Source organism: Eptatretus burgeri, chromosome 7 (assembly GCF_056783735.1).
Source record: "Eptatretus burgeri isolate ZD-2024b chromosome 7, Ebu_testis_v1, whole genome shotgun sequence".
Lineage (NCBI taxonomy): Eukaryota > Metazoa > Chordata > Myxini > Myxiniformes > Myxinidae > Eptatretus > Eptatretus burgeri.
The window spans coordinates 17,649,863-17,676,789 of NC_140967.1; the positions used below are offsets into that span (position 1 = coordinate 17,649,863).

A 26,927-nucleotide genomic window follows, 5' to 3' on the forward strand; every position below is an offset into this window, starting at 1 on the left:
GCAATTTGGAGAAATGTCAGCTGAAAAAAAATAGAGGAATGGTAAGCGTTGTCTCATTACTTTCTGTCCCATTAGATTATCTTCTAACTATAGCACCTGCTGTTCTACCAAAGCAGACTCGTGGTGGGACATATACTTGATTAACAAAAACAAGATGAAAATGGTTGATTTATCTGTCGTGAAAGAGGAAAAGGTGCTGACGTTTCGGACTTTACCCTTCGTAGAAGCAAAGGAGCCATATATAGAGCACTGTACTGCTTGGTTTCTTACCAAGAGGCAATCAAGGTGAGAATTTTGGGGGTTGACCAAATTTTTTCCAAAACAGCAATGGGATTTTCAAAGTTTACGATCTCAAGGCAAACAACGTGAATTGGCTTTTGGAATCCTTCAAAGCACAGCGTTCTCACTCTGACTCCAAGCCACCATTCCAACTACCCTTCCTTCCTTTTCTCAATATATTCCTCAGAGCCCCTTTTCTCTTTTACATTGGTTGTAAAATCCTCTTGCATGTTTCAGAAGAGGGAATCGGGTCCTCCCAGGATCCAAAGAACCACTTCATGTTATATATTCATGTGGACGAGACGACGGTGGCCCGACTTCGCAGACCACACAACAGCGGCCTGACCCCACGACAGCAGCCTGACCCCGCAGACCACATGACGGTGGCCCGACCCTGTAGACCACACGATAGCGGCCCGGCCCCTCAGACCACATGACGGTGACCCGACCCCGCAGACCACACGACGGTGGCCCGACCCCGTAGACCACACGATGGCGGCTCAACCCCACGGACCACACGAAGGCGGCTCAACCCCGTGGACCACACAATGGTGGCCCAACCCCACGACCACATGACGGCAGCCCGACCCCACTGACCACACGATGGGGGCCCGACCCTGCGGATCATATGACGGCAGCCCGACCCCACTGACCACACGACGGGGGCCCGACCCTGCGGATCATATGACGGTAGCCCAATATGATGCATTCCCCATCCCAGTTGAGCTGGCCTTTCAGCCTTTACAATGAGCCTTCTCTGTCTCTGCTCAGTCTGTCCAACTCTTTGTTTTTTTATACCTTCCTGCTCTTTTGTCATTCTCCCAGTTGTCGGTGTATATCTGTTGACATTTCTTTTTATATTTTATTTTGTCTTGTTTGCAGTCCTCGATAAGGGCTGTATTGGGGCTGTATTCGTTGTTGTTTCGGTTTCTTGTGTGACATCTTCCATTCACACTTGTCTTTGGAAATTTTTTGTGAGATGGGTTAGGCAAAACCTTCTCTGGTTTGTTGTCTTCACATTAGCATACAAAATGGATTCAGTATTCTGTTCAAATTTTCACATGCTCAGCCGATCCTACTATTGTCACTGCGCACTTAGTTGAGCTCCATCAGGCCACCACCTCCTTCCCATCTCGGAAGGTACATTCTCGGGATGCATCGATTTTTGTAAGCCATCTTGTGCAGAGTGAGGAGTTTCCTTGTTTTGACATCTGGTTCGTTGATTTCCACTGGTGGCCAGTTTATTATTTCCACAGCTGTATTGGAACATTGGTATTGCTCGTTGGTTTACGGCTTCGATTTTGTTTGGCGGGATGAGATATGTTTTAAGGATCAGTCTCGTTCTACACAGGTATTCGATGGCAATTGTTTGCACATTTGTTGGCAACATAATTGGTGGCCCCCCTCTACTCCGAGGTATTTGTGTGATGCTTCGTTGTAGCTCCTGTATTGTTGAATCGAGGTCAATTTTTATGTTTTCCATTTTTGTGGTCGACCTTGAACGAATGTGAACGTGGCACACTTATCGAAGCCAAATTCCACTTGAATGTTGTTGGAGTACTGTTTCACCAATTTCAGTTCTTCTGCCAATGTTTCGTCATTTGGTGCAAAGAATTTTCAATCATTCATGTACAGTCGATGTGTCACCTTTCCTGTCTATTTGGATGTTCGGGTGTATCCATGTCCTTGGTCATTAATGAGGTTGCTCAGTGGGTCCAGGGCCAGGCAAAACAGGAGGGGTGAAAGGCCGTCACCCTGGAAGATCCCGCATCATATCTTAACCTTTGGTATTTCGATCTTTCCTTCTGAGTGCTGTACTATCAAAGTGGTATTCCAAAGCTCCATTGTTTTCTCAATCAGTGTGATTATTTGGGGGTTGGTTTTGTATATTTGCATGCGTTTTATCATACTATTGTAGAATAAATTTCCACATCATCCTGTACATTTGAATCATTTATTTAACAAACAACATAAACAAATACAAACAAACACATACACATGCGCATATGGAGGATCTGAACACAGACTTGCTCCAGATCTCGGAAATACACGATAAAGTTGAGTCCTTTATATGGAATCCAGTGAGACATTGTATTTTTTGTTATTTCTAAACGCTGGCACCACAGTTTGTCAGGCCTTGATATTCCCAGGTGGAGCTCATCCTCAGTCTTCGTGCAGCTACCAGGTTGATTTGGTTGAATGGTTGTAACAGATATTTCAAACCCAGATGTGTAAATTCTTTCCCGGCACAGAATGATAGAATGTCAAACTTCAACCCTTTGGGCATTTTGATAGATTTCTATAGTATTGTTACGGTTGTGGAAATTCGCAGAGCACCATATAGGTCCTTAGATCAGTTATGCCGATAAGTCTGTGTTCAGATAGATTTCCCCACCGATGTCGAAGGGCTGTGATCTTTGAGTTTGCCGTTATTCTTTTGCTATCGTTATTTTGGACCAACCGCTTCACACAACCACCTCCACCACCAATATTGCTCTCATCAACCGCTCCACAACAGCCACGATCACCACCACCACCTTCTCGTCAACCGCCAACATCCCCACAGACAACAAACAGCCACCTTCGTAACAACCACCTTAACCACCACACGACCAACCTCTCCACAACCACATTTCAACGACCACACCACTACCTCAACAACCACACCACATCGACTAACATCTCTGCCATGGATGCTCATCAAGAAAGGAAACAAAGGCAATGGTAGGAAAACCCGTTGCCCCCGCGGAGTGTGGGCAGAACCACAGCGCCGAGGAGAGAAGTTCCGATAGCGCTGGGATTTCCTCTCTCCGCTTTTCTTGCTTTCCCACGCGCCGGGACGGGGGAGGGGTGAATCGGGCCAGGGTTCAAAGTTGATGTAAAGGAGGGGTCTGATTTTGGGCGAATAACGGCCCTGGCGCCACACTCCCTTGGCGGCAACAACCCCAAACTTCTGGAAGTTACCCACGTGTGCTGGAAGTAGGGAGGGGTGATGCACGCGTCGGTATAAGAGACGAGCTGAGAAGGTCTGGCAGTGGGGAGTCTCTCTCTCGAGTTCTGGCAGTGGGGAGTCTCTCTCTAAAGTTCTGGTTGTTGGGAATCTCTCTCGAGGTCTTTTTGGAGTTGAGGAGAAGGACGTCTTTTTGGAGGTCGAGAGGGTCGAGGTCTGTCTGGAGGTCTCTCTGTCTGGACCCACGGTAAGGCACGACTCTCGCCGAGTCGTGCCTTACCGTGGGTCGTGGAGACGGGACGGCACGGGTCGCCCCAGTGAGGTGAAGGTAGTCAGCCCAGTCTCGCGGAGCCTCTGCAATCTACACGGCTCCGTGGTATAAAGACCCCAAGGGGTCCAGTCTACCCCTTGTCTGTCCTGGGGTTTTTTCTTTGCTTTCGAATGAACGTTGTCGCACCTTGTCCGCTAAGTAGAATTGTTAAGTAAATGTACATAATAAATAGACGGTATTAGTTCTCTCCTTTGCATTGCGTGTGTGTTTTGTATTGATTGCATACCACGGGTTGAGAGGCATAATGTTGTGGTTGCATTTTTGGCGAAACCGAATAAAATGGCTCTCATGTCTAACAAGACACCATTTCGTGGGTTGAGAGACATGATGTTGTAACTGAAAAATTTCCCATTTCCTGCAAATCGCTAATGAAAGATAAATGGTGTTTTGTTAGACATGAGAGCCATTCCATTCAACCTCGCCAAAAATGCAGTTGCAACATTGTGTCTCTCAACCCGCGATAAGTGCATGCCTGTTTTTACGTGCTTATGTTAGTAAATAAATGTGCTTGTTTAAATGTCACCCGTTCGTTGCGTCCTCTTCCCTTAATTGAGCTGCCATCTTGTACTCGGAATATAGTTTGTTTTTAAATAGCCGGTAAAGCGATCGGGTCCAACGGGGGTCGCGATAACACCCCGCTCGGTTATCCCAAACAGAGTGAGCTGCATTAAGCGGCTCGTGTCCCAGCGGCCCCGTTGAGGTAAACCTCTCGGTAACCTATCCACGGGAATAATTAGGTATATCGACAATTCGGCGATTGACCCTATCACGTGCAGGTACAATATTGACTAGGTTGTGGTGTGCTCAAAAACACATCCGTGGCTGGTTTTCGGCGTTGATCCGGAAAGCCGCGACTGGATTGTCCGTTCGGTGGGCGTACGGCCGCGATTCGGCTAAACGCAGTCGTTCGCACGCCGGCGGGCGGAAATCTATAATAGTGTGTTGGTTAAAAGTCAGTCTGTTTCTAACAGACTGGGGAAATATACTATCTTGAAGCAATTAGAGCTTCGTGAATGCATCTGGACATTTTCTTCGACCCACATTCCAGTTATACTGAAATCATATTCCCTATCCATTTTGCTGGTGCTTTTTATCTTAAAAAAAAATCCCTTAAAAAGCAAGATAGCTTTTAAATGATAGGCAAATTCTCTTATACTCAATTAAACTTATTTGAAAAGTCAGCCTGCTTATTTATCTTCACTGGACAGGTCGACATCTTTTCATACAGAGGAAAGATATGATTATGTTAATTAAAATTAAAAATGGAAACATATTCAAGCACAAAGAATCATACTATATTTGAGTACATTTTCCATTTCAGATTGAATACATTTATTTTAAAATGAAGTTTTCATTAACAACATTTTATTATTGTTTTTATCACTCTCAAACCCATAATGCTAATTTTGGAGAAATTGCATCGACACTATCAAACCCCAAAGTGCCCCAGAAAGTGATGGCATTTCCCCCAAGCTCAATAGCTGTGTTTGACTGGTCTATAAACATTGGCAGAAGAACTGAAATTAGTGAAACACACTCCGATGATGCTCAAATGGAATTTGGCCTAGAAAAGTGTGCCAAGTGCACATTCATGCAAGGTCGACCAACAAAAATGGACAGCATAAAAATCCACCTAAATACAACAATACAGCAGCGAGACAATGAAGCATCATACAATTGAGTTAGTCCTGTGTTGTGCCGTGTGTGTGTGTGCACACCCTGCACTACAAGCCTTAGATACTGTAAATAAAATAAAATAAAATAGAAAAACAGAACAACACTCTTTGACGTTGCGATGTTGACGATATGGCTCTGCCCACATTATGACATCATAATACATACTTACATCAAGTTTGATTTAAATCCCTTCAGCTGTTCTCAAATATGACATTTTTACCTGACATGATCTCTGACCTTTGACCTTTTGACCCCAAAATCGAATCAGTTCATCTTTACATCATTATACAGCACATACTTGTGCAAAGTTTGACTTACATCCCTTCAGCCGTTCTTAAGTTATCGCGATTACTAGATTTAGCACGGACAGACGTACGTACGTACGGATGGACAGACAAACCGAAAATATAATGCCTCCGACTTCGTCGACGGAGGCATAAATAGGACTGGGTCTCATCACTTACATTATTTTGTTATGAAGGATTATTTTAATCGATGCAATTTGGCAGCGCGGGGTTACGAGGCTGTTCAAAAAAGTTCACGGAATGAGATGCTCACACAATAGTCCAACAAAAGCCAACTTTTTAAACTTTCAACACGCAAATTAATATAATTAGAAAGTAAAATAGTTCCTTTCTAAATATCTGCAGTTATACTCGTATATTGAAAAATAAAATGTTTCTGTTTCTCGGATTAACAGCTTGCTCGGAGAATGGTTTGAATCCATTCTTAAACGGAAATAGCATTGAAAAAACAAACAAACAAGAAAAACTACAAAGATGTTCTGGAACTTTTTGAGCAGTATACTGTTTATTTATTAAATATCTTACTTTTTCTCTTTCCCTCATCATCCATCAATATAATTACTTTTAACGTTTTCCATCTGCACGTCAGAAATAAAATCGCACAATCGATAGATACAATAATGATGCGTTATCAGACACAGAATGATGTCCACTTGATCAATATGTAAATCATATAAAGTGCATTCAAAAAGGCCAACTCTTCAAAATGTAATCCCAAACTTCCCCAGGCTATTGGGTTTGGCAGTGACACATGGGTGTACCCTGATGTATCGGACCCAGAGTTCGGGACACTCAGCAGGAAATATGTATACAGCCTTTACTGGTCTACACTGACTCTAACCACGATTGGTGAGACCCCCACGCCATGCCGTGACTCAGAGTACATATTCGTGGTTGTGGACTTCTTGGTTGGTGTCCTTATATTTGCCACCATTGTGGGCAATGTGGGGTCCATGATCACCAACATGAATGCAGCGAGAGCGACATTCCAGGTGTGAAATTACTCAAACTGAGTGTTCTTGAAAGACGTTAATGTCCTGTTTGTGCATATTTGGTAGACAATTACCGTTCTGTTTAAAGCAAAGATATATTTTGACTGCATGGGTTGACTGGGCTGACTGGACATGCTGCAGGTTTCCCACCAAACAAATTTCAGGAAATTAATGGAAAGCTGTGCAGCACCCTTTCTCCCAATTGGGATGAAAAAAGAAAAGTACAGAGTACCCAGTCAACCCATTTGGTCTCTAGAGTAGGAATAGGCCACAAAGGCATTGCATCAGTGTAAAAAGGCCAAAACAGTGTATCCGTAGTGACAATAGGTCACCAAAGGTATCACTGAGGGCCAACAATCAAAAATAGCATTTGAGTTATGGCAGTGCAATGACTTTTCCTTCCTTGATGCGTTCTTGATGAGTTGCTCGCAGGCACGCATAGACGCGATAAAGCAGTTCATGCATTTTCGTAAAGTCAGCCCCGAGCTCGAGTCACGCGTCATCACGTGGTTTGACTACCTGTGGACCAACAACAAAGCGGTGGATGAACATGCTGTGCTTGGGGTTCTTCCAGAGAAGCTCAGAGCTGAGATAGCAGCCAACGTCCATCTCAACACCTTGAAAAAGGTATGCAAGGATCAGCAATAAAACGTGCAGATCTTGGACATGCACCGATCAAAGGTTCAGCCTTCTGAAGACATAAAAATGGATTGACATTCGATGTCATATTAAACAGGGGGGGGGGGGAAGTCCCAACTCAATTAGCTAAAAACTGAAGAAAGAGCTGCTTACTCAGGAATGTTTTGTTTGCTTTGAAATGCCAATGGACAGTTTCATTGCAGTGCATAATCCTCACTTATTTATTTATTAAATGATCCAGACCATCCCATAATATCTCATCACCATTACATGGAAATCAGGTGTTGTATTTTAATAAAAGCCAGTTGATAATAACTTTATTTCCTTTTTTTGTGGTACGTGAGGCTCGGCTTAATTTCAGAAGAAGGAGAAACAAGAGGAGGTGAATTGCCCAACGACTAACCTCTTTTGTGATGGGATCTGGGCAGGTGCGCATTTTTGCGGATTGCGAGGCCGGATTGTTGATCGAACTTGTGCTGAAACTCCAGGCGCAGGTTTTCAGCCCCAACGATTACATCTGTCGCAAGGGAGACATTGGTCGTGAGATGTACATTATTAAAGGTGTGGCCATTTGTACAAGGTTTTTATGTTGGAAACTTTGATGTTTGTATGGCCCATCATGCCTGTGCTTTATCTGCAACCCCATTACCTGAGTTTATCAAACAGAAACACCTGCTCCCTATGAGTGTGACAAGGGGGGGGGGTGGACTATATTTTGTGTTGGTCAAGTTCTGGGACATCAATTTATTTTTTCTTGCCATAACATCCAGTTTTGAAGTTATTCTGTTTAGCAGTACAGGAATGCATTAGCAGGAATGATAATTCACACACTTCTTATGATCATTCCCCATTTTAACGTAAAAGTAAAAACCTAATTGGAGGTAGCCATCCCAAGCAAACAGAACAACAAATACTGCATTACAGTCATCAGAAGGAACCCGAAGAAGTAAAGAGCAAAGATGGAGTCATCCGGATAGGATTCGGGTTTCAGCCGCTACTCCCTTCCCTCAAACCAGTAGCGTACATACATATGTTGTACATTGCATGTCATATGTGTCTGCATTTTGTAAAGATCGAAAACCATTCACCGGAGGAAATTGAAACTTTACCGCATGTTACATGACCATGTGATATCGCGGTCACTCTTTTGAGGTCAATATTAGCCAACAGTCAACGGAGAAGCCAATTTTCTAAAAAAAATCTTCAATTTTCATCCGATTGACGAGAAATTTGAACAGGATTTTTATATCGAGTCACTGAATTCAACCACCAACTATTTTTAAGGTCAACATAGGCCAAAACTTCAACATAGACCAAAGTTCTAAAATCGTCAATTTTCATCTGATTGACTTGAAATTTGAAGAGGATTTGCATATTTGGTCAGTCAATTCAACCACCAATTATTTTTGAGGTCAATTTGTTTTCTGGATGTTTCAAGTGTCGTGCTCTGCACGACGTCTATTTTTTGTTTGTCTGTCTGTCTGTCAGTCGCCTTCAGGTCACAATTTTGAACCGATCTTCACGAAACTTCACCACATGGTGGAGTTTGCCATAAGCAAGAAGCCTATTGTTTTTGAGGTCAAAAGGTTAACATGGGCCAAAGGTCAACAACTTTGTCAAATTTCTAAATTATATCGCAACAACCACCACCATGTGGCCCTTAATCATTCTGTCGGGTTTGGTTGAGATTGCATAAGTAACGACTGAATGTATCGTGGTCAAAAAGACAGTCAGACACCAAATTGCATATTTTAGTGTGATGCAATAAGGTTTCACAGGAAATCCAGGAGCTGTTCAAGTCAGAATTCCTCCTTGGACTCAAAGGTCAATCAGCTTTGGTCTTATTGGTACATATGCTGCTTGCATGTGCTGTTGGTAAACCCATGCTGAAAAATTTGCATCTCCCTTCTCAGGAATTCTTTGGTGTTTTATGCATATATATTGTTACAGTTGTGGGGGTAGATGGAAGAATTTAATAGGGAATATAGCATTGTGTAGAGTCGCTTTGTCTGTGGACGTGTCAGAGGAATCTCAATGTAACTAAGTAGGGAATCTGTTCACTTAAGTGGTACGTGTCACTAATATAACCCTAACAGCGAGAGTTTCAGAAAAAGCTTCCTTAGTATGCAATAGCCGCTCTGCGATTTTCCCCCCTCTGTTTTTATATTTCAAGATCGGCAATAAAGGTGGGGAACACGTCCCTAAAACCACTACAAGCGGGCACAAATCCCTCGGGGGCATGACTTCACCTGTTGTCGCCCTTTGAAGGCGGGGCTAACAGCTTGGCTGCCGAGCAGGCAGAAGCCCTGCCTTCCCAGGTTTCGTGGGAGGTGGAAGACTGTTAGACGTGAGACGCCTGAAGGAGAAGAGGGCGTGGGAGGCATCATCAGAAGACCAAATTGGACGAGAGATCGACAGAGCACACGTACGAGGTCAGTGTGAGGAACGCATGAGGTGGAGTTGATTTTGGAAGAGAATCAGAAGAGTAGAGTTCAGGGCTGGTGCATTTTGGAGAGCCGTGATCAAAGAGGAAGGGGGTTGCGGATTTTAGAGAGGCAAGAGTGGAGGGTGAAAGCACTCCGAGGAGGATGACACGACCCTTGTATTCGTGTTGAGGTGATTTGGCTCACGTGGTGAAGCAAGATGATGGCCTTTGGCTCTTGGTTTGGTCGGTGAGGACGATCAGTGCACCAAGCCGTTGCACTGGGTCTCTGAGCTTTGGTGTGGAGTGCCGCTCGTGGATTGCCTGGTGTGCATTTGTCCCGCTACAAGAGAAGCGCCATTTTGTTGCGCGCGTCTGCATGTGTGAATGGAAGCACCTCAATTCCAAGTTCCACAGGGACCAGCTCTAGGCCAAGCTAAGTTCAAGAATAGTTGGAGGAAAGGGTCTTCTTTTTATTTTGTTTCCCCGTTGTCTGTATTTGAGTCTGTGTGAGAGGCGCCTCGACTTTCGGATCATTATCAACGTGTCCACAGGGTCAGGTATGGGAGCATGTGCCAGAACAGCACGTCGCAGCGTCCACTTTCCGCCGGTACTCCAGGGGCCTCCGTCTGGCCATCCCCCAGGCAGATGCCAGGCCCATCCCCATCTCCTTGAGATGATGGTCAACCTGTTGCAACCATGAGGCACGTGGTCGACCCACTGGCCTCCTCCACTCATGAGACTCCCTCGCTGAGAGAATCTGGTGAGCAGGATTAGAGTCAGGAAAACGAGCCACATGTCCATACAGCCGCAACTGACGCTCACGGACTATGCAGGTAACAAATCTCATCCGAGTCTCTCTCAGCAACCGCTCGTTGGACACAAAATCCGACCAGCGATAGCCAAGGATTCTCCGAAGAGACCTGGTACCAAAGGAATTAAGTCTCCGTCTCAGATCCTTGGTCAGAGTCCAAGTCTCGCACCCATAGAGCAAGACTGGAAGTACCAAGGACCTGAAGACTCGGACTTTCGTCCTCCCGCACAGGTACCGGCAGCACCACACCCCATGATCCAGTGAATCCATGACTCCCCAGGCCCGACCCAGACGTCTATTGACCTCTGACTCGCAGCCAGCAGAGACATGAATATCACTGCCAAGGTAAGTGAATCTCTCCACGACTTCAACATCCTCACCACAAACAGACACAGACAGGACAGCAGCATCCAAGATGTCACCGAAAGCCTGGATCTTAGTTTTGACCCAAGAAACCCGTAATCCCAACGGCTCCGACTCCTCATTCAGCACCTCGAGGGCCCCCAAGAGGATGTCTAAAGTCTCCGCAAAGATGACTGCATCATCTGCAAAGTCAAGGTCCGAGATCTTGACATTCCCAAATGACGCACTGCAACTTGATCTCTCCGACATCCTCCCTAGAATCCAGTCCATACAAGTGCTGAAAAGTGTGGGGGCAAGTACACATCCCTGACGAACTCCAGTAACAACTGGAAATAAGTCAGAGATGGTACCACCACACTTCACAGCACTCTCAGTACCAGAGTAGAGTTCAGACATCAGATCGATCAGTTTTGGTGGCACCCCACAAAGACCAAGAATCCTCCAGAGGACATCCCGATTCACTGAATCGAACGCTTTACAGAGATCAACATAGGCTGCAAGCAGCCCCTGCCGAAACTCTCGTCTGTGTTCGGTGAGGACACGAAGTGCAAGGATACGGTCAATCGTTGACCTCTTTGGTGTAAAGCCTGACTGCTCTGGACGCTGGTGCTCAAGCAGATGGTGGCGAACCCTATCGAGAATTATCCGAGCAAAGACCTTGCCCGGCACTGAGAGCAGCGTCACCCCTCGGTAGTTGTTGCAGTCTTGGCGATCACCCTTCCCTTTCCAGAGAGGGTCAACAAGGCCCCTCTTCCAGTCAGTTGGGATGATGCCTGTGTTCCAGGCAGAGCACAAAACTGCATGCAACGACACGAGTGCAGCATTCCCACCAGCCTTGAGAAGTTCGGCATGGATGCCACAGATCCCTGGAGCTTTGCCCCGTTTCAACTGGTTCACCGCAGCCCGTGTTTCCACAAGTGTAGGTGGACCACAGTTGATTCGAGGGTCAGCAACAGGGATTGTAACACCCTTGACGTCCAACTCGACAGTTGGGGGATCAGCCTGGTACAACCGCTCAAAGTAACCGGCCCAGCGGGCCTTCACTTCAGACTCCTCTGTCAAGAGCCTACCACTCTCTGCTCGAACTGTAGTGCTCCGAGGGATGGGCTTGGATGAACGTAATGCGCGAATTCCCCTGTAAGCGGGACGAGAATCACCTGTCCACAGGTGATGCTCTACCCCCTCACAGATTCCTCGCACATAGGCCTCCTTGTCCACCCTCAGTGCACGTACAGTTTTACGCCTCAGCTCCCTGAACAGCTCAGCTCTGCCATTCAGCCTGGCCCTGCGACTCTGGTCAATGGTATCCAGTGTCCCTTGAGAGACAAAATTCTTCTTTGCCCTGCGGTGAGCTCCAAGGCATCCACCGGCAACATCAAGGACGGTGGTCTTGAAGGTGCTCCACAACTCTTCAGGACCCCCCAAAGCACCCAGACCCCCCCAAGTGTCCACTCAGCCTGTTCGCAAACTCCTCAGCTACTCTCTCATCCCTGAGCTTGGCAACATCCAGCCTCGGCTCGGATGGTACCATTCTCCAGGATTTAAGGTGCAGCTTTAGAGTTGCTACAACAAGCCTGTGGTCAGTATTGAGGAACTGAGCACTCCGGTAGACCCTGCAGTTCTGGATCATCCTCCAACGACCGTCAATGAGGACATGGTCAATCTCCTTTGCCACACCGCCAGCGTTGGAATACCAAGTCCAGCGATGAGCTTGTGGGCGCTGAAACCATGAACCAGCCACCCTACGTCCATGACTTCTTGCAAAGTCAAGGAACTTAGTGCCATTCTGGTTCATAGTTCCTGACCCATGGGGACCAACACACACCTCATAACCATCCCTATCAGTTCCAGTCGATGCATTGAAATCCCCCAAGACTAGAAGTGTATCTCGTCTGGGGCACTGATCAACCACAGACTCGAGTGTGGCGTAGAATGCATCCTTCACGGTGAGATCACTCGCCTCAGTCGGAGCATAAACAGAGACCAGGGAAATGACACCCAAGGAGTGACGAATCCTTAATCTCATAATACGCTCGTTGACCGGTGTTACCTCAATTATCATTGGGGTCAGCTTATTGGACACAGCTACAGCAACTACTTGGGTATGGTAACCATCAGAGCGACCAGACCAATAGTAGGTGTAACCACCCACCATTATCTCGCCGCAATCCGGTCTCCGAACCTCAGAGAGAGCTGCAATCCCGATGTCCAAACGCTTGAGCTCAGATGATAACAGAGACAGGTGATCATCCTCTCTTAGGGAGAGGACATTCCAGGCACCCACCCGAAGGGACCGCCTCAGGTTAACCCAAGGAGACCGCCGTCTGGTGGACGACACCTCAGCACCACTCCGACACACTCTCCCGCAATCTGACCCAGGGATGTTACCCCGTGGTTTCCCTCCTATCAAAGATTGGGGGTCCCGAAGGCTTTGCCCCAATCCCGTCATCCGGTGAGCTGCCCTGCGAAGGGAAGCTGCACAGGAGGTACTCCCATGGAGTGGGTTTTCAGATTTTTTTGCGTTTTTGCGTTTTGCGGAATGAAGGGTTTTACGGTGGCCGGAGTGCAAATCCTGCCACCAACCTCCTAATAAGAAGTGACCCAACTGCAAGAGGACGTCCGCAGACACAGTTGGGCACTAGATATGGATGGCCGTTGGCTCACAAGGAGCTCCTCCGCCCTTTGACAGGTTTTGTTCTTCATCCTGCTGGGTGTCCATATCCAAACACCCTCCTCACCAGAAAACCTGGTGGGGGAGACAGTTTAGTCGCCGACAACCCGACCATGGAACAGGATAGTACAGGTTTACATGGTACCTGTAGCAGGTCACAGATCGAACCTGACCTGACAAAAACGTGTCCACCTCCAATTAATAAGGAACCGTTCAGCCGTCCCGGGGGTTGGTAGTGTTAACCACGCATCACCACAATTTGGGGTGATGGGTTAACCTGGGCCGGCCACCCGTACGACAATATTCTCCACTGTTTTGGCATATTACGTTACATTAATGATGGCTTGAAAAAGTTATCAGTAACTTCTGCTTAAGAGGAGCTATATAGCCTTGTTGGCTTAGCGGTTAGGGTGGCTGGCTTGGAATCTTAGGGTCCTGAATTTGAGTTCCTATCTGTCGTTGAATTAACACCAGGTGGGGTTGACTCAGCCTGTCGTCCTTCTGAGGTCGGGCAAAATGAGTACCAGTTTACTGGTAATAGGGGCCCCATCAGCCCCCAGCCAATGATGCTAGCCAACAGGCTACACATGAAGAAGAATAAGAAGAGAAACTAGCATGATCTGTGGAACATATGGTTGACCTAATCCAGTCTTCTGTGTCGAGCATTCCAGCCTGGCCATATTATGGAAAAGACTTCAAACGCTGGTCAACACAGGCACCGCTGCTCGTGTTTCCTAGAGGGTCGGCTGGCTGTGGTGGCGGACGACGGTGTGACGCAGTTTGTGGTTCTTGGTGACGGGAACTACTTTGGAGAAATCAGCATTCTGAACATCAAGGGTAGGATTTGCACCACACCACAATAGCAATAACATGCCATGCTTGCAATTTTCCAAACAGCTCAGGTCTGTGAAGTGTGAAGATTCAAATCGGATCCAATAAGTAGTGCAGAACACCAAGAAATTTGTCTTTACCGGACAGTTGCTGGACCCATGTCTTCAACATTGCAAATTATAAGAAAAACCTCATGAAAAGCAAACTGCCATCGTTTATGAAAAATCACACTTGAATAAATGAATGAGAAATGCCAACAATGACATACGGGAGTGAAACAAATGTCTCTTACAAAGGAGGTGAAGCAAAATTGAACACCATTTAAAGAGACACAGACTAGAGGGGTCAAAGAACACCTTACCCTATGCAGTCTTGAGAAACAAGAACATAGGTGGGATGTATGGGCAGAAAATTTGATTGGGTGTGATGACGTAAAATGCCGTAATTTTTTGGCCAAGTTCTGATAAACGAAAGGGTTTTGAAAGTGCCAAAAAAAAAGCGATTTGTGTTCTGGTGTTCAATTTAAATAAAATAAATATTTTCAAAGTTGTCGAAAAACAAATTCGAATTTTACCGCCATTGATGCAGCGTCTTTTACACCACCTTATTTAACACGATAAATTTACCTAGTCGTGCCTGTTGTCTCAGTGCTTATTACATCATTAAAAACGGTGAGCTTCCTGTTTGGTAATATTTTCAATTTTGTTTGATTGCCAGGCAGTCAAAGTAAAAACTAGCGGGGAGGCGACGATGGTTCGCGGACATTATTGAACAATGCCACGATTGGTACTATTGAGTTAGTGGAAGCTTTTGAGGAAGCCCTACCGTAAAAACCTATCTCTTCCGTCAAAAATGACCAAACCAAATCGGATTTTTTATATGTTGCACTTATGGACATTACGCACAGCTTCTACGAAATGAAATTGCGAGAAAAAAAAATCGAGAAAAAATAAAAATAAATAAAAAGTTCAAGGGGGCGTGGGACACCCCTCGTACAAAAAGACAACTTGACCATGATATCTAGCTTGTGTCCAAGTTTCATCAAGGTCGCATCAAACGTCACGGAGCTATGCTCTGGAGAGAGTCACAAACAGACAGACAGACACAACGAAAATAGTGGTCACTGCTGGCACCCACGAACCAATATTACTTCGCTCCGATCTGCGCATGTGTGATTGAGATGAATTCAGAGACAAAATACTGCTAAACTGCAGGTTATTTTTCCAGTTCGAGTTCAAAAATAAAACTTTCAATTGAAATCAAGTTGTTCCACGATCATAAACTAACTTTTATAGACAGACAAAGTGAACCAATTGCTTAACCCCGCTTTTTGCTTCGTTCACACGGGGTAACAAGAAGACAAATCAACTGATCAGACAGATAACGAAACTCGACGACATATTGGTCACGTACAAAAAATGAAATTGAACTGGGCCGAACGAATAGGAAGAACGGACAACCGATGTACAAGAAACATAAACTGGCAACAAACAGAAAGAAGCACTAAGAAACCTAACAATTGGAATGACAAGAAATTTTTTTAAATCCACTGTTGAGACAAATGCACCTGCCCCCCGTCCCCCACCTCCCAATTGTGAAGAATGGACCATGTTGAGAGAGACCTTCATCCTGCAGTGAACCAAAATCGGCTAATCAACTAACATCCCCCATGCAAATGTGACAAATGAGAAATATTGTCCTGCTTCTCACGAATTGTGCAATACCGGTAGCCTTATCGAGTTATTTATTTTGTATACAACGTGAAGGGTCGTGGAAGAGCTGGGATACAGAATGGATCAGGGCACAACAGATAAAAGGGAACAGTAGAGAGGAGCAACACCAACAGCAGGAGCGAGTGACAAAATAGGAGACGGATGAATGGGGGATGTGGGGAACAATGAGATGCATGGGTTGGACAAAGATGGACACAGAAGCAAACTCTCGGGAAGGAAAACTGGATGTTTAGAAAAAAAAAAAAGGTGGACTTGGGGGTTTAACAGGGGCACTGACTAACTACTCAAGTGTGTAACTTTGTCTTTCTTTTCAGGCAGCAAGAGTGGAAACAGAAGAACAGCCAATATCCGGTCTATCGGATACTCTGACCTCTACTGCCTCTCCAAGGACGATCTCATGGAAGCTTTAATAGAATATCCAGATGCAAAGAAGGTGATCAAAAAAAAATTAATAAAAATCCAAATTCAGCCGAAACTTTCAATAGATAAGGAAGATTTCCTATCATCGTACCTGACTTAAAGAAGTGGATTGTTTGCTCATCTTTACATACGGTTTGACGTATTTTCAATGTTTTCCATCCCAACATTCTCACTGCACAACATTCCCTTCCAACCTAACCACCTATAAGATGCTGGAGGAAAAGGGGAGGCAGATCCTCGTGAAAGATGGACTCATAGATGAGGAGGCTGCAAACGTCGAGGAGCCGAGGGACACAACCGAGCAACTTGACAACCTCGAGTCGGGTCTGGAGGCCACGAAGACGCGTCTTGCCAGCTTTTTGGCCGAAACGTTTGCAGCACATGCCGTGCTTAAACAGCGGATCACACGACTTGAGATTATGATGAAATTGGTGGAGGAGTGAATGAAGTGTGAAAACATTGGGGGTGGATGAAGCATTGGGACTGGGTGGTGGGTGGGGGGGGGGGAGGAGGTGTAATAAGCTGGAAATGACATCTCTTTATAATGAGCTCCATTTACACCAACATTTAGTTTCATTTTTCAAAAACATGGACATGCACAATGTATGTTCTCATATTACCAATCACAATGCTATGTCAACTAGAAACGGCACTCGGTAGAGCACATACCTCCACCAGGCTGAACAGTTTACGTTTTGTATCCCAACTACAAGCTAGATCTGAATCAAATCAGTTTGTTCTCGTCACTTAACAAACTCGTCCACAAAAATTTTGCCATAACTCAACCACAACTTTTTGAGATATCATGCTACATATCGTTTTTGTCCCGATCCCTCAATGGTGAAGAATCACTTAAAAAAATTCGAGTACTGTATCCAGATCTGGATCTTCACCAACATCGAATAATTTCATCCTTGACACACATCCAACCTCCATAACTTTTTGAGATGTCCTGCTCACAAACAAACACACAAACAAGCAGACAGACAAACAGAGGCGAATACACAACCTCCATCCAACTTTGTTGGCGGAAGTAATTACATTGTTACTATATTATATTTGCTGTGATTTGACACCTATTGATTCAACAACAATTTTCCCAAAAACTTATTTGTGAGTGCATCAAAAAGGTTGTATATAACCGTACATGTATATAACAGGTCATCTCCCAACTTGGAACATGATGGTCTGTCGCGCAAAAATGCATCAAGTTGGACCGGTATATGCATGCGGACCAAGAATACAGCAACTGACATCGCAAGTGCTTGTGTGAGCAAGCAAAGCATTCCATAATGTCCAATCATCAAGAGGATAAAATTTCCAAAATATATTCACAGACGTGGAAGGAAAGCTCATTGATTACATCAGAGCATGTAACTGCAGCTTGGTCTCGCATCAGTTGGTGGATGCTGAAGATCCCCCAATGTCTTTGCGCAAAGATGAGGCGAGTTATTGCCAGCACCCTGAACAAATTACAAACTACTGCCCGTATCTGCAGGTGCACTGCATCGGTGGCACAGCCGTGATTCAGCAATGATGCAAGCAAGTGGGTTGAACGCATCATTGAATCCCAATCAAAGATGAATTTTCTGACAACTTCAAACCTGGGGTGAGGGGTCAAGAGTGCATCCTGCAAACGTTCACAATGAAGACTAGAACGGCACTCGGTAGTGCACATACCTCGGCCAGGCTGAAGTTTATCTTTTGTGTCCACCGATACGACGGATCTGGATCCGGACCTCAACCAAAATCGAATCTGCTTGTTCTCGTCACCGACCCAACTCATCCACCAAGTTTTGTCATAATCCATGCACAACTTATTGAAATATAATGCTCTATATCGATTTGGCCCCATTTCTCAACGATGAAGAATCACCTAAAAAAATTCTACTTTCCGAAACCCGATTTTCACCAAAATCTAATCAATTTTTCCTTCTCACACACCCATCCTGTCCACCAAGTTTCGTCCAAATCCGTGCATAATGTTTTGAGATGTCCTACTCAGACAGACATAACAGAGAAACAAGCGGGTGAAAGTATAACCTCCGTCCACCTTTCATGGCGCAGGTAAATATCAGAATGCCAGGCTGTCCAGGGCTCAATCGTGCAAGCGTCATCGGAGTAAATACCTGCCCTGGAAGAGCATTGTGAGGAGCTGTTGAAGTGAGGTGCTGCTGAACTGCTCAACATTGATAGGAGTGGTGCAGGATACTCGTAACATCCAACGGTTCCTTTCTGGTCCGCTGGTTGGATTCATCGTTTCACTTGTGGCTCTCACCCAACTTGCACCCATGGCCCTTGTCCAACAGATTACTTGATTGTGTCTCTCTCCATTCATCATCAAGATTGTCCGTTGGACAAATTAAATCACTGTGCTTAGACCGTTTATCCAATATTTTCTTGAGATTTCTTTCCCAGTGCCTGCAGTTTTCTGATCTGCTGCCAGGGAAGGACCTATTGAGTTTACCTGCGTTTGTCATTCCACGTCACTGATGGTTGCCTGGACACGGTTCATACCTTGGATTTCAAGGCACCCCTTCATGGCCCGTAGTACGTCGGAGTGTTGTACGGCAGGAAAGGGTTAATTACCATCCGTCACCAAGCCAGGACCAGACACTGCGGCACTACAGGGTGAGAGACCAGCACGGATCGGCCGCAAATATCACGAGGTCTACCTTCACAATGGTGGGTCGCGGAGGTCTCTGGTCACCCAAAGACCTGATTTGCTGCATCCTATTGACATATGGTAAGCAATGTTGTTTTCATTTCCATGTAACACACACACCATGATCATAATCAACCCACATCATCAGACATCCTCCATCCATTCGTGCATACCTGCTCGTGTACCGGCAGTGCGCCTTCGGAAGGAGATCAAATTGCGAGGTCACATTCCGTGCCTCTAGATAAGGGTCGCTTCCGCATGCAAATCATTCGGCACCCTGCGCCCATCATGCACACCATTCGTACGGTACCATCAAATCGTGCTCCATGCTTTTAATTGCCTTATTCGTACGGCACGCCGAGATGCGAACCGTCGGACAGGACTTTGCACGTGGGAAGGGCCAGTCATGGAAATGTGACTCGGTAAAGGACATCCTGAGGTCTCCATCTCATGTGCACCATGATGGATTATTATTTATTGGTATGCAGCCTGCGGCTCCTTGGCTGCAAAATATTCTGGGGGCACGGCTGTGCCGCTGATGCAGAGCCCCCCCCCCCTGTTACCAGTACACTGGTGCACATTTCGCCGACCTCGATGGGATGACGGGCTGAGTCAACCCACCTGGTGTTAGTTCAACGGTTAAAAAGCAACCACCCTAACCGTTAAAACCAACACCATGCCTACTGTTGTAGATCTGCACCATATGTACATCTGCACAGTAGTAGATGTGCACAGTAGGAGGTCCATGGTAGATCTGCAGAGTGGTAGACGTGTACCGTATCTGCAGCACTGTGGATGTGCAACGACACTAATTTTTAATTTGTACATCAAGTCGAGGCTCATGCAAGAGCAGAAATACATAACAAGGCAGGAGACAAGAGAGGCGGGAGAGGGAAGCACAAAATAGTGGGGAACAGAGACAATAGGAGAACTGTGGAAGGGAGAGGAATGGGGCAGATTAGACAGAGAAAGAAAGATGGACACTAAAGGGTCTTTCAGGAAGTAAAACAGGGAATTTGAAGGAAGTGGGTTTGAGGTGGATTAATGGGGGTAGAAAAGATCAAGATTTTGGATGAGGGAAGATATGAGATGGTGGTGAACAGCTGTTTTGAAGACCTGGAGGTAGGAGTGGGATTGAAGTGAGTGTGGGAGCTTGTTCCAGAGGCAGGGAAAAAAAAAAGAGATAAATGAAAGGGTGAAGGTCAGCAATGATTCTTGATTTGCAGCAGTTTCACCAGAAGGGGGCTTTTGGCGAACCATGAGTGCCCTGAGGAAATATAGGGGGGACAGATCGCAGGCAGAGCAGAAAGGGGGGGGGCAACGCCAGAGAGGAGATGGTAGAAGACAAAGACCACCGATCTGCCTCCGGTGAGAAAGCCAGAGACCCAAAGACCAGGCTTCATCGCAGGAGGGACCAATGATCCTAAAAGCCTTAGTTTCCACAGCGTGAAGTCGAGATATGTGAGAGGCAGGAGCACCAACCCATAGGAGAGAGCAGTACTCCATCAGACTGTGGAAGAAAGTTTTGTAAATGGGTAGAGGCTCAGATGTGCCAAGGAAGGACTTTGCCCGACGTAGGATGCCCAATCGGCAAATAGCTTTGAAGGCCAGTTTGAAGATGTGGCTTTCCCAGGAAAGATCATGGCAGATAGTCAGGTCCAGAAGTTTGAATGAAAGGACTTCTTCAAGGGGATTGTTGAGAAAGTAGAGAAGGGGGTTTTACAGAAGGTCCTTTCGGAGAGACCTCGTGAGAGTATGAGATTTGTCAGGATTGAAAGATATGTTCCACATGATGGACCAACGTGATTTTATCCAGATCTGCAGAGAGTGACGAGGCTGCTGCTTGCTGATCTGAGGGATGACAGATGGTACAGCAAATGGTACAGCAGATAATGTTTGCTGATTTACAAGCAGATGGCAGATGACCTTGAGCAAATGAGGTGAATAGAACAGAGAGAGGGTGAGCAAGAGCAGAGGAGCAGGTTTTTAGGACACGTGGGCTGATGCCGTCTGGACCGGTTGCAGAATCAGTCGAGGTTTGACAGCAAACTCTCCACCTTGTTAGGAGAAAAGGATACAGAGTCCAGGAACAGCTGGGTGTGACTGGGTAAGGTGGGTAGAGAAAGCAATGGGTTTGGGACACAAGATTTGGAAGCAAACACGGAGTTTAGGCATTCAGCCTTTTCATGTGCACTGTCAGCAGTGCAGCCATTTTAGGTAAAGAAGGAGCTGGAGGCAGAACGTTCACCAGAAACTGACTTAACTCGATGCCACCACGATTTGGATGGAGACAGGTTTGAGAGTTCAGACGAGAGATTAGAAAGATGCTGCTTCCTGGTTCTCCTGAAGGTAGTCACACACTTATTCCAAGCTTTGTGGAAGGAACTAAGATTGCCTTCAGTTGGATTAGCCTTCCATGAGGCGAAGGCTAGTTATTTTAAGACAACTTCCTCGTCACAAGTCTGGAGCAGTTAACCAACCGTCGGTGTTCATGTGTTTACTGTGACCGTGTGTGTTTATTGTGGACCTGCTTGGCCTATCGTTTGCATGCGTATTATGTGCATATCATGCGAGTACAAATCTGGCTGAACAGTTAAATTTTGTATCCCAAAGATAGGCCAAATCTGAATCCGGACCTGAACCAAAATCAAATCAGCTTGTTCTTGCCACCACCCCAACTCATCCACCAACTTTTGTCATAACTGGTCCACGTTTTGAGATCTTATGCTACATATACAGGGTGTCCCAAAAAAATGTACTCCAAAACCAATTATGAGGAGCCAAAATGTGAGTACATTTTTTGGCACACCATATATATATATATATATATATATATATATATATATATATATATGTATGTATATATATCCATCCTTTTTGGCCCCATATCTCAATGGCGAAGAATTACAGAAAAATTTCTGGATCCGGATCTTCACCAAAATCGAATCAATTCGTCCTTGTCACACACCCAACCTGTCCACCAAGTTTTGTCCGAATCCGTCCATTAACTTTTGAGTTGTCATGCCGACAAACAGACAGACAAACAGGGGTGAAAACATAACCTCTGTCCACCTTTGGTGATGGAGGTAAATATGGTGAATTTTTTTTGGCTGTATTTTGTTGCGGCAATCGCGCCAATCAGCTGGACTGCCTACAAGAAACAATGTAAATATTTTGATGCGGAGGCTTCACTTTGAGCCATGAGGGGTGTTGAAAAGGGATTCAGAATGAGATTTTTTTTGAGTTGCCCAATAAACGGCATATTAATCTTTTATTTCTCAATATCTAATTATGTACACGAAGTAAGGGTGTGTGTGACTCCATAATGTGGGTTTAAGAAGGTGGAATGGAACCCTCATCCCAGGACTCAAAATGTCCACCTTCATTTTGGTGAAGGATCACGATTCAAGGCCGAAGTTGTGAATTTGTGTTGGTCTCAGTTTTTGGGGTTTTTTTTCTTTCCGAGGGCTCTTTTCAGGATCATCGCTGAACCCAAGACAGCCTCCAACCTTAGTTAGTATGTGGTAATGTTCCCAGGGATGGTTTGTTGGGTCCTTGTGAGGTTATTTGTCATCATGCCCATTGCTCCCATTATCACTGGTACAATTTCAGCAATCTTCAGCTTCCAGGATCTTTTCACTTCATTCTAGAGGTCTTGATATTTGGTCATTTAATGATATCTGCATTATTTAGGCCAAAATCACTGTGTACTGAAATCTTAATCAACAATTCTTTCTTTTCCTTTTTGTATCAGTACTATGTCCGGTCGCAGTGCTTTGTTTTCTATGTTCACACCGGATTGTATCAGGTCATACATGAGCATTATGTCTATGTTTTCAATGATTGATTTTGGTTCATGTTTCCATGAGTTTTGAGGAACTGGGATAAGGAGATTTCTGCAGATGTGCCATTGGATTACTCCACATATCTTGTTGTGCCTTTGGGTGTGTAGCTGTTCTGACACGAGTTTTTTACATCCCGAGAAGAGGTCGCTGGCGATTTCTGTTTCTACCTTGCAGAACCTACACTTGTCCGATTGGCTCAGTCCCACCATTTTTATTTAAAGCCATTCGTGTAATGTCCCTGGCCTTGGGCATTTATAGTGATTCATTAAGCCTGGTGTTGGCTCAGTGGTGAGAGTGGGGGCTTTGGATCCTCGGGTCCTGAGTCCAAGCCCCGTTGGCTGCTGAATTAATACACCAGTGGGTTGACTCAGCCTGTCATCCTTCTGAGGTCGGCGAAGTGAGTACCAGTGTACTGGGCCAGTGTATACCCCGGTTAAAATAGGTGTACCATATCCCTGTGTCATAAGAAGCGACCAGGGTTGCGTCAGGAAGGGCATCCGGCGTAAAACATGTGCCAAATCACGATGCAGATGATCCGCTGTGGCGACCCCCAACGGGAGCAGCCGAAAGAAGAAGATATATATATATATATATATATATATATATATATATATATATATATATATATATATATATATATATATATATATATATATATATATATATATATATATATATATATATATATATCTTTTCTCTTTTGTCTTTCTTCGAATTGTCATTATGTATCTGCTGATATTTCGTTTTGTATTTTTTGCAATCATTGAGGCTGTATATGTTGCCGTTTTGGTTTGGTGTGTGACATCTTCTATTCACACCTGTTTTTTGCAAGGTGAGTGAGATATCTTTTCTGGCCTGTTGTGTTCATACTTGTGTACAAATTGGAGTCGGTAATCTGTTGAAATTTTCACGTACTCTGCTAATCAATCCTACAGTCGTCGGCTCTGTGCAATTGATTGAGTTCCATCAAGCCACCACAACCTCCTTTCATCGGCAGGTACATTCTTGGGATGCACTGATTGTGTGTGTGTGTGTGTGTGTGTGTGTGTGTGTGTGTGTGTGTGTGTGTGTGTGTGTGTGTGTGTGTGTGTGTGTGTGTGTGTGTGTGTGTGTGTGTGTGTGTGTGTGTACATCACCACAGGAGGATGTGATCTGAAGGGAAGTAGAGATACCAAACGACAAGTGGTATGATGAGGCAACAACATAAAAGGCAAAGTGCCTTTCCACGTAGCGCAAAACCCAAGAGCGATAACTCAGTCGACAGCGGCACACGGCTGACCAACTAGTAAACAAAGTTCAGTTTCAAATCTGCCTGCGAACCTTCGGGAGAGAAAGTACCATGAAGACACATAAGTACCCGTCAGAATGCCAAAACCCCACCAGTGAGCAGCAGGAAGCTGTTCAATGTCCAGTTAATACGAGTCTGTGTTGCCTATAACATCGCTCCCGAGAACATAGTGTCTCACATATCAACGAGCCTCGACCCCAAATGTTTGGCCATGACAAGCACACGAAGCACAACACTACCAGTTCTCTACTTCACCGATCAGTAATGGATGTTGTTTTGCTTTCCAAGATGGCCGCGGGGTCGAGTGTGCAAACAAATTGCTGATGTCACCAAACACCCGACATCGCGCTCGTGCTGTGCACATTGCACCGATCAGTGCATCATGCATTCATAACAGTACATGTATTGTAAATGGATTGATTGCCTGTATGCATATACTCTGCGTGTGCCGTGTACATTTTATGTGCGTATTTTAGGTGCACGTACGTACTGCACTGTGCGTGCTCCAGCCGTCGCTGTTGCAAGTGGTGCGAGCGCTGGTGAGGACGCGGGAATCTCTCTCGAAGACAACGGAACCACATGTCTGATGGCCAAATTCGCCATCAAATTCCTCATTCCGTATGACGTGTGGGCCAGCAACTTCGTGGACGTGAGTGTGCACGTCTGTTACACGACAGTGAAAACAACACCGAAAGCCAGTGCTGTAGTGCTTACTGCTCCCTGTCGTGGCTGAGATATGTACAATCGTGTGTGCAAATTGCTTTACGAGTTAAAGTGGAGTTGGAGGACGTTTTTTTTTTTTGCACCCTTGGCAACAAGTAGTCATGACCAATAATGTGGGAAAGTATTGTTGCGGTTCAGTCATGGGGCCGAGTAGTCCTTCGTGAGACCACACGATGGCAGTTGTGGCCTCTGTTTTCATCCAAAACAAAATGGCGAGGCATCAATAAGTGTGCCGGCCCTTGGATGGGTGTCCCAGCTGCTAGTACAAGTTGGTATACGTCGTCCTTTACGATGAGGCGGCGAGTTATCCCCAGCACTCTGGCCAAATTATAAATTCCTGTTCCAATCAACAGGGAGCACTGCATCAGCGGCACAAACACGTTCCAAGCTAATGATAAAATACAACGAAGTGCTGCATACGAAAGCAGAAGAGTCAGTCAATTACCAATCAGGACATGCTTACCCAACCACCCCCAATGTTTTAGGAAGGCATTAAAAAAGAGAAAACCCCCCAAAAAAGGGTGAACTGTTATTCCAATAAATGTTAATCACAGTTAAATTAAACGTGAGCAAATACCGTCCTAAATTGTATACACCAAATATCTTTAGTAACCTCAACTTCACCCAGAACTCCCTCCCAAAATCTCCGGTCTTTACCACCAATATCCCCATCCACTAAAAAAAAATCGAATGTTTGTGCCAATATGCTTTCGTTTTTGTACGTACTCCCCGATGCATCAACTCATTACCCTTATCTTTTGTGCTCTTTCAGCTGGTGACGGAGGAAGCAACCATAGCCATGCCTAAAAATGTGAAGATCAGAGGGAACTGCGCAGAATCAAATACTTCACAAAAGCCAGAGCTCGTACTCTCCTGGCATGAGGAATCTTACGTCCTCAACTTTCAGTTTGACACTGTTAGTACAACCATGCATACCACTGCCATGTTGTTCCCAGACATCACGGTAGGAAGAAATGTGGAGTACACAATGCTCTCAATTTTTATCACGAATCAATCATCTGGCTTAGCGGTAAGCACGCTCACCAAAAATCAAATCAAAAAGTATGGTTGGTAGCTGGAAGCCAGGTAGTTCAGTCATGAGGTCGTCAACAGGTTCCTTGTTGGGAACCTCAAACCAACCACAATTCACGCCACTGAATGTTTAGGTCTTTTACAAAGAGCAGGAGCCTTTCTCCACATATCCAGAAAGGCTTCCTCAATGTTTGATGGTTCGGTGGTGGCGGCGAGTTGATGATTAGACAGATGCAGAGCTATGGGTTACTTGGTATCTTGGAGTACTCTCTCAATATGGCTGCATCCCACTTCGTGTTTGGTGGACGTATATAGCACAGTAATGGCAGCAACTGGCGAGGTGATGATTTAATAATCCCACCGATTATAAACATAATTAACATGTATTCAATGCAATCAGTTGTCGTTGATTAATCTTTTTTTTTTCTTTTTTCCATAGGAAGACTCACAAGACAAAAAGCAGAAGCAACAAAAGTTCTGGAAAATCACCAAAATCTCCTTCACTTACGACACATCAGACACAACCCATTTCAAGGAAGCCATAAATGGTGGGATAATCTCCATAATCATGAGCTAAATATGGTTACAATAACGTCTTTCATAACGTGAAGTAGCCTATTTGGTTCTGTGTACACCTTCGAATCATCTCGTTCAGTATTCAATTCCAGCAGATATTCGAGGTACACAAAATACATTTACTTTAAAAAAAAATATATATATATATATTTTTTTTTTTTAATGTCATGCCAAACGTGACTGCAGATGAAAATTAACGAAATAACAGACAAAAGACAAAGAGACAAATGCCCTGAGAAGACTGGATCATAAATTGCTATTTCCATTGTGCGTGTACAAATAATACAATATTATAAATATATTAATAAATTGACTCGTCCACTGCTCTTCGAATCGAAGAAGCTGCAGAGAGCAACCAAGGAAGGGTACCA

The 26,927-nt window shown here is 45.1% G+C and overlaps 2 protein-coding genes across 2 annotated transcripts in view; both read left to right on the top strand.

The window, feature by feature from the left end:
* LOC147022751 (cyclic nucleotide-gated channel cone photoreceptor subunit alpha-like) overlaps positions 1–16,955 on the top strand; it is a 29,098-nt gene extending 12,143 nt beyond the window's left edge. Inside the window, exons 6-11 of the mRNA XM_085890306.1 lie at positions 6,271–6,534; positions 6,967–7,161; positions 7,602–7,734; positions 14,182–14,280; positions 16,322–16,440; positions 16,637–16,955. Coding sequence (XP_085746432.1) covers positions 6,271–6,534; positions 6,967–7,161; positions 7,602–7,734; positions 14,182–14,280; positions 16,322–16,440; positions 16,637–16,870 — 1,044 coding nt within the window. The 3' untranslated portion in view covers positions 16,871–16,955. The remainder of the gene's footprint in view (positions 1–6,270; positions 6,535–6,966; positions 7,162–7,601; positions 7,735–14,181; positions 14,281–16,321; positions 16,441–16,636) is intronic.
* A 2,053-nt stretch (positions 16,956–19,008) lies between these two features.
* Positions 19,009–26,927, top strand: part of LAMP5 (lysosome associated membrane protein 5) — a 14,824-nt gene continuing 6,905 nt past the window's right edge. The window contains exons 1-4 of the mRNA XM_085887537.1: positions 19,009–19,173; positions 24,702–24,874; positions 25,721–25,864; positions 26,420–26,528. Coding sequence (XP_085743663.1) covers positions 19,110–19,173; positions 24,702–24,874; positions 25,721–25,864; positions 26,420–26,528 — 490 coding nt within the window. The 5' untranslated portion in view covers positions 19,009–19,109. The remainder of the gene's footprint in view (positions 19,174–24,701; positions 24,875–25,720; positions 25,865–26,419; positions 26,529–26,927) is intronic.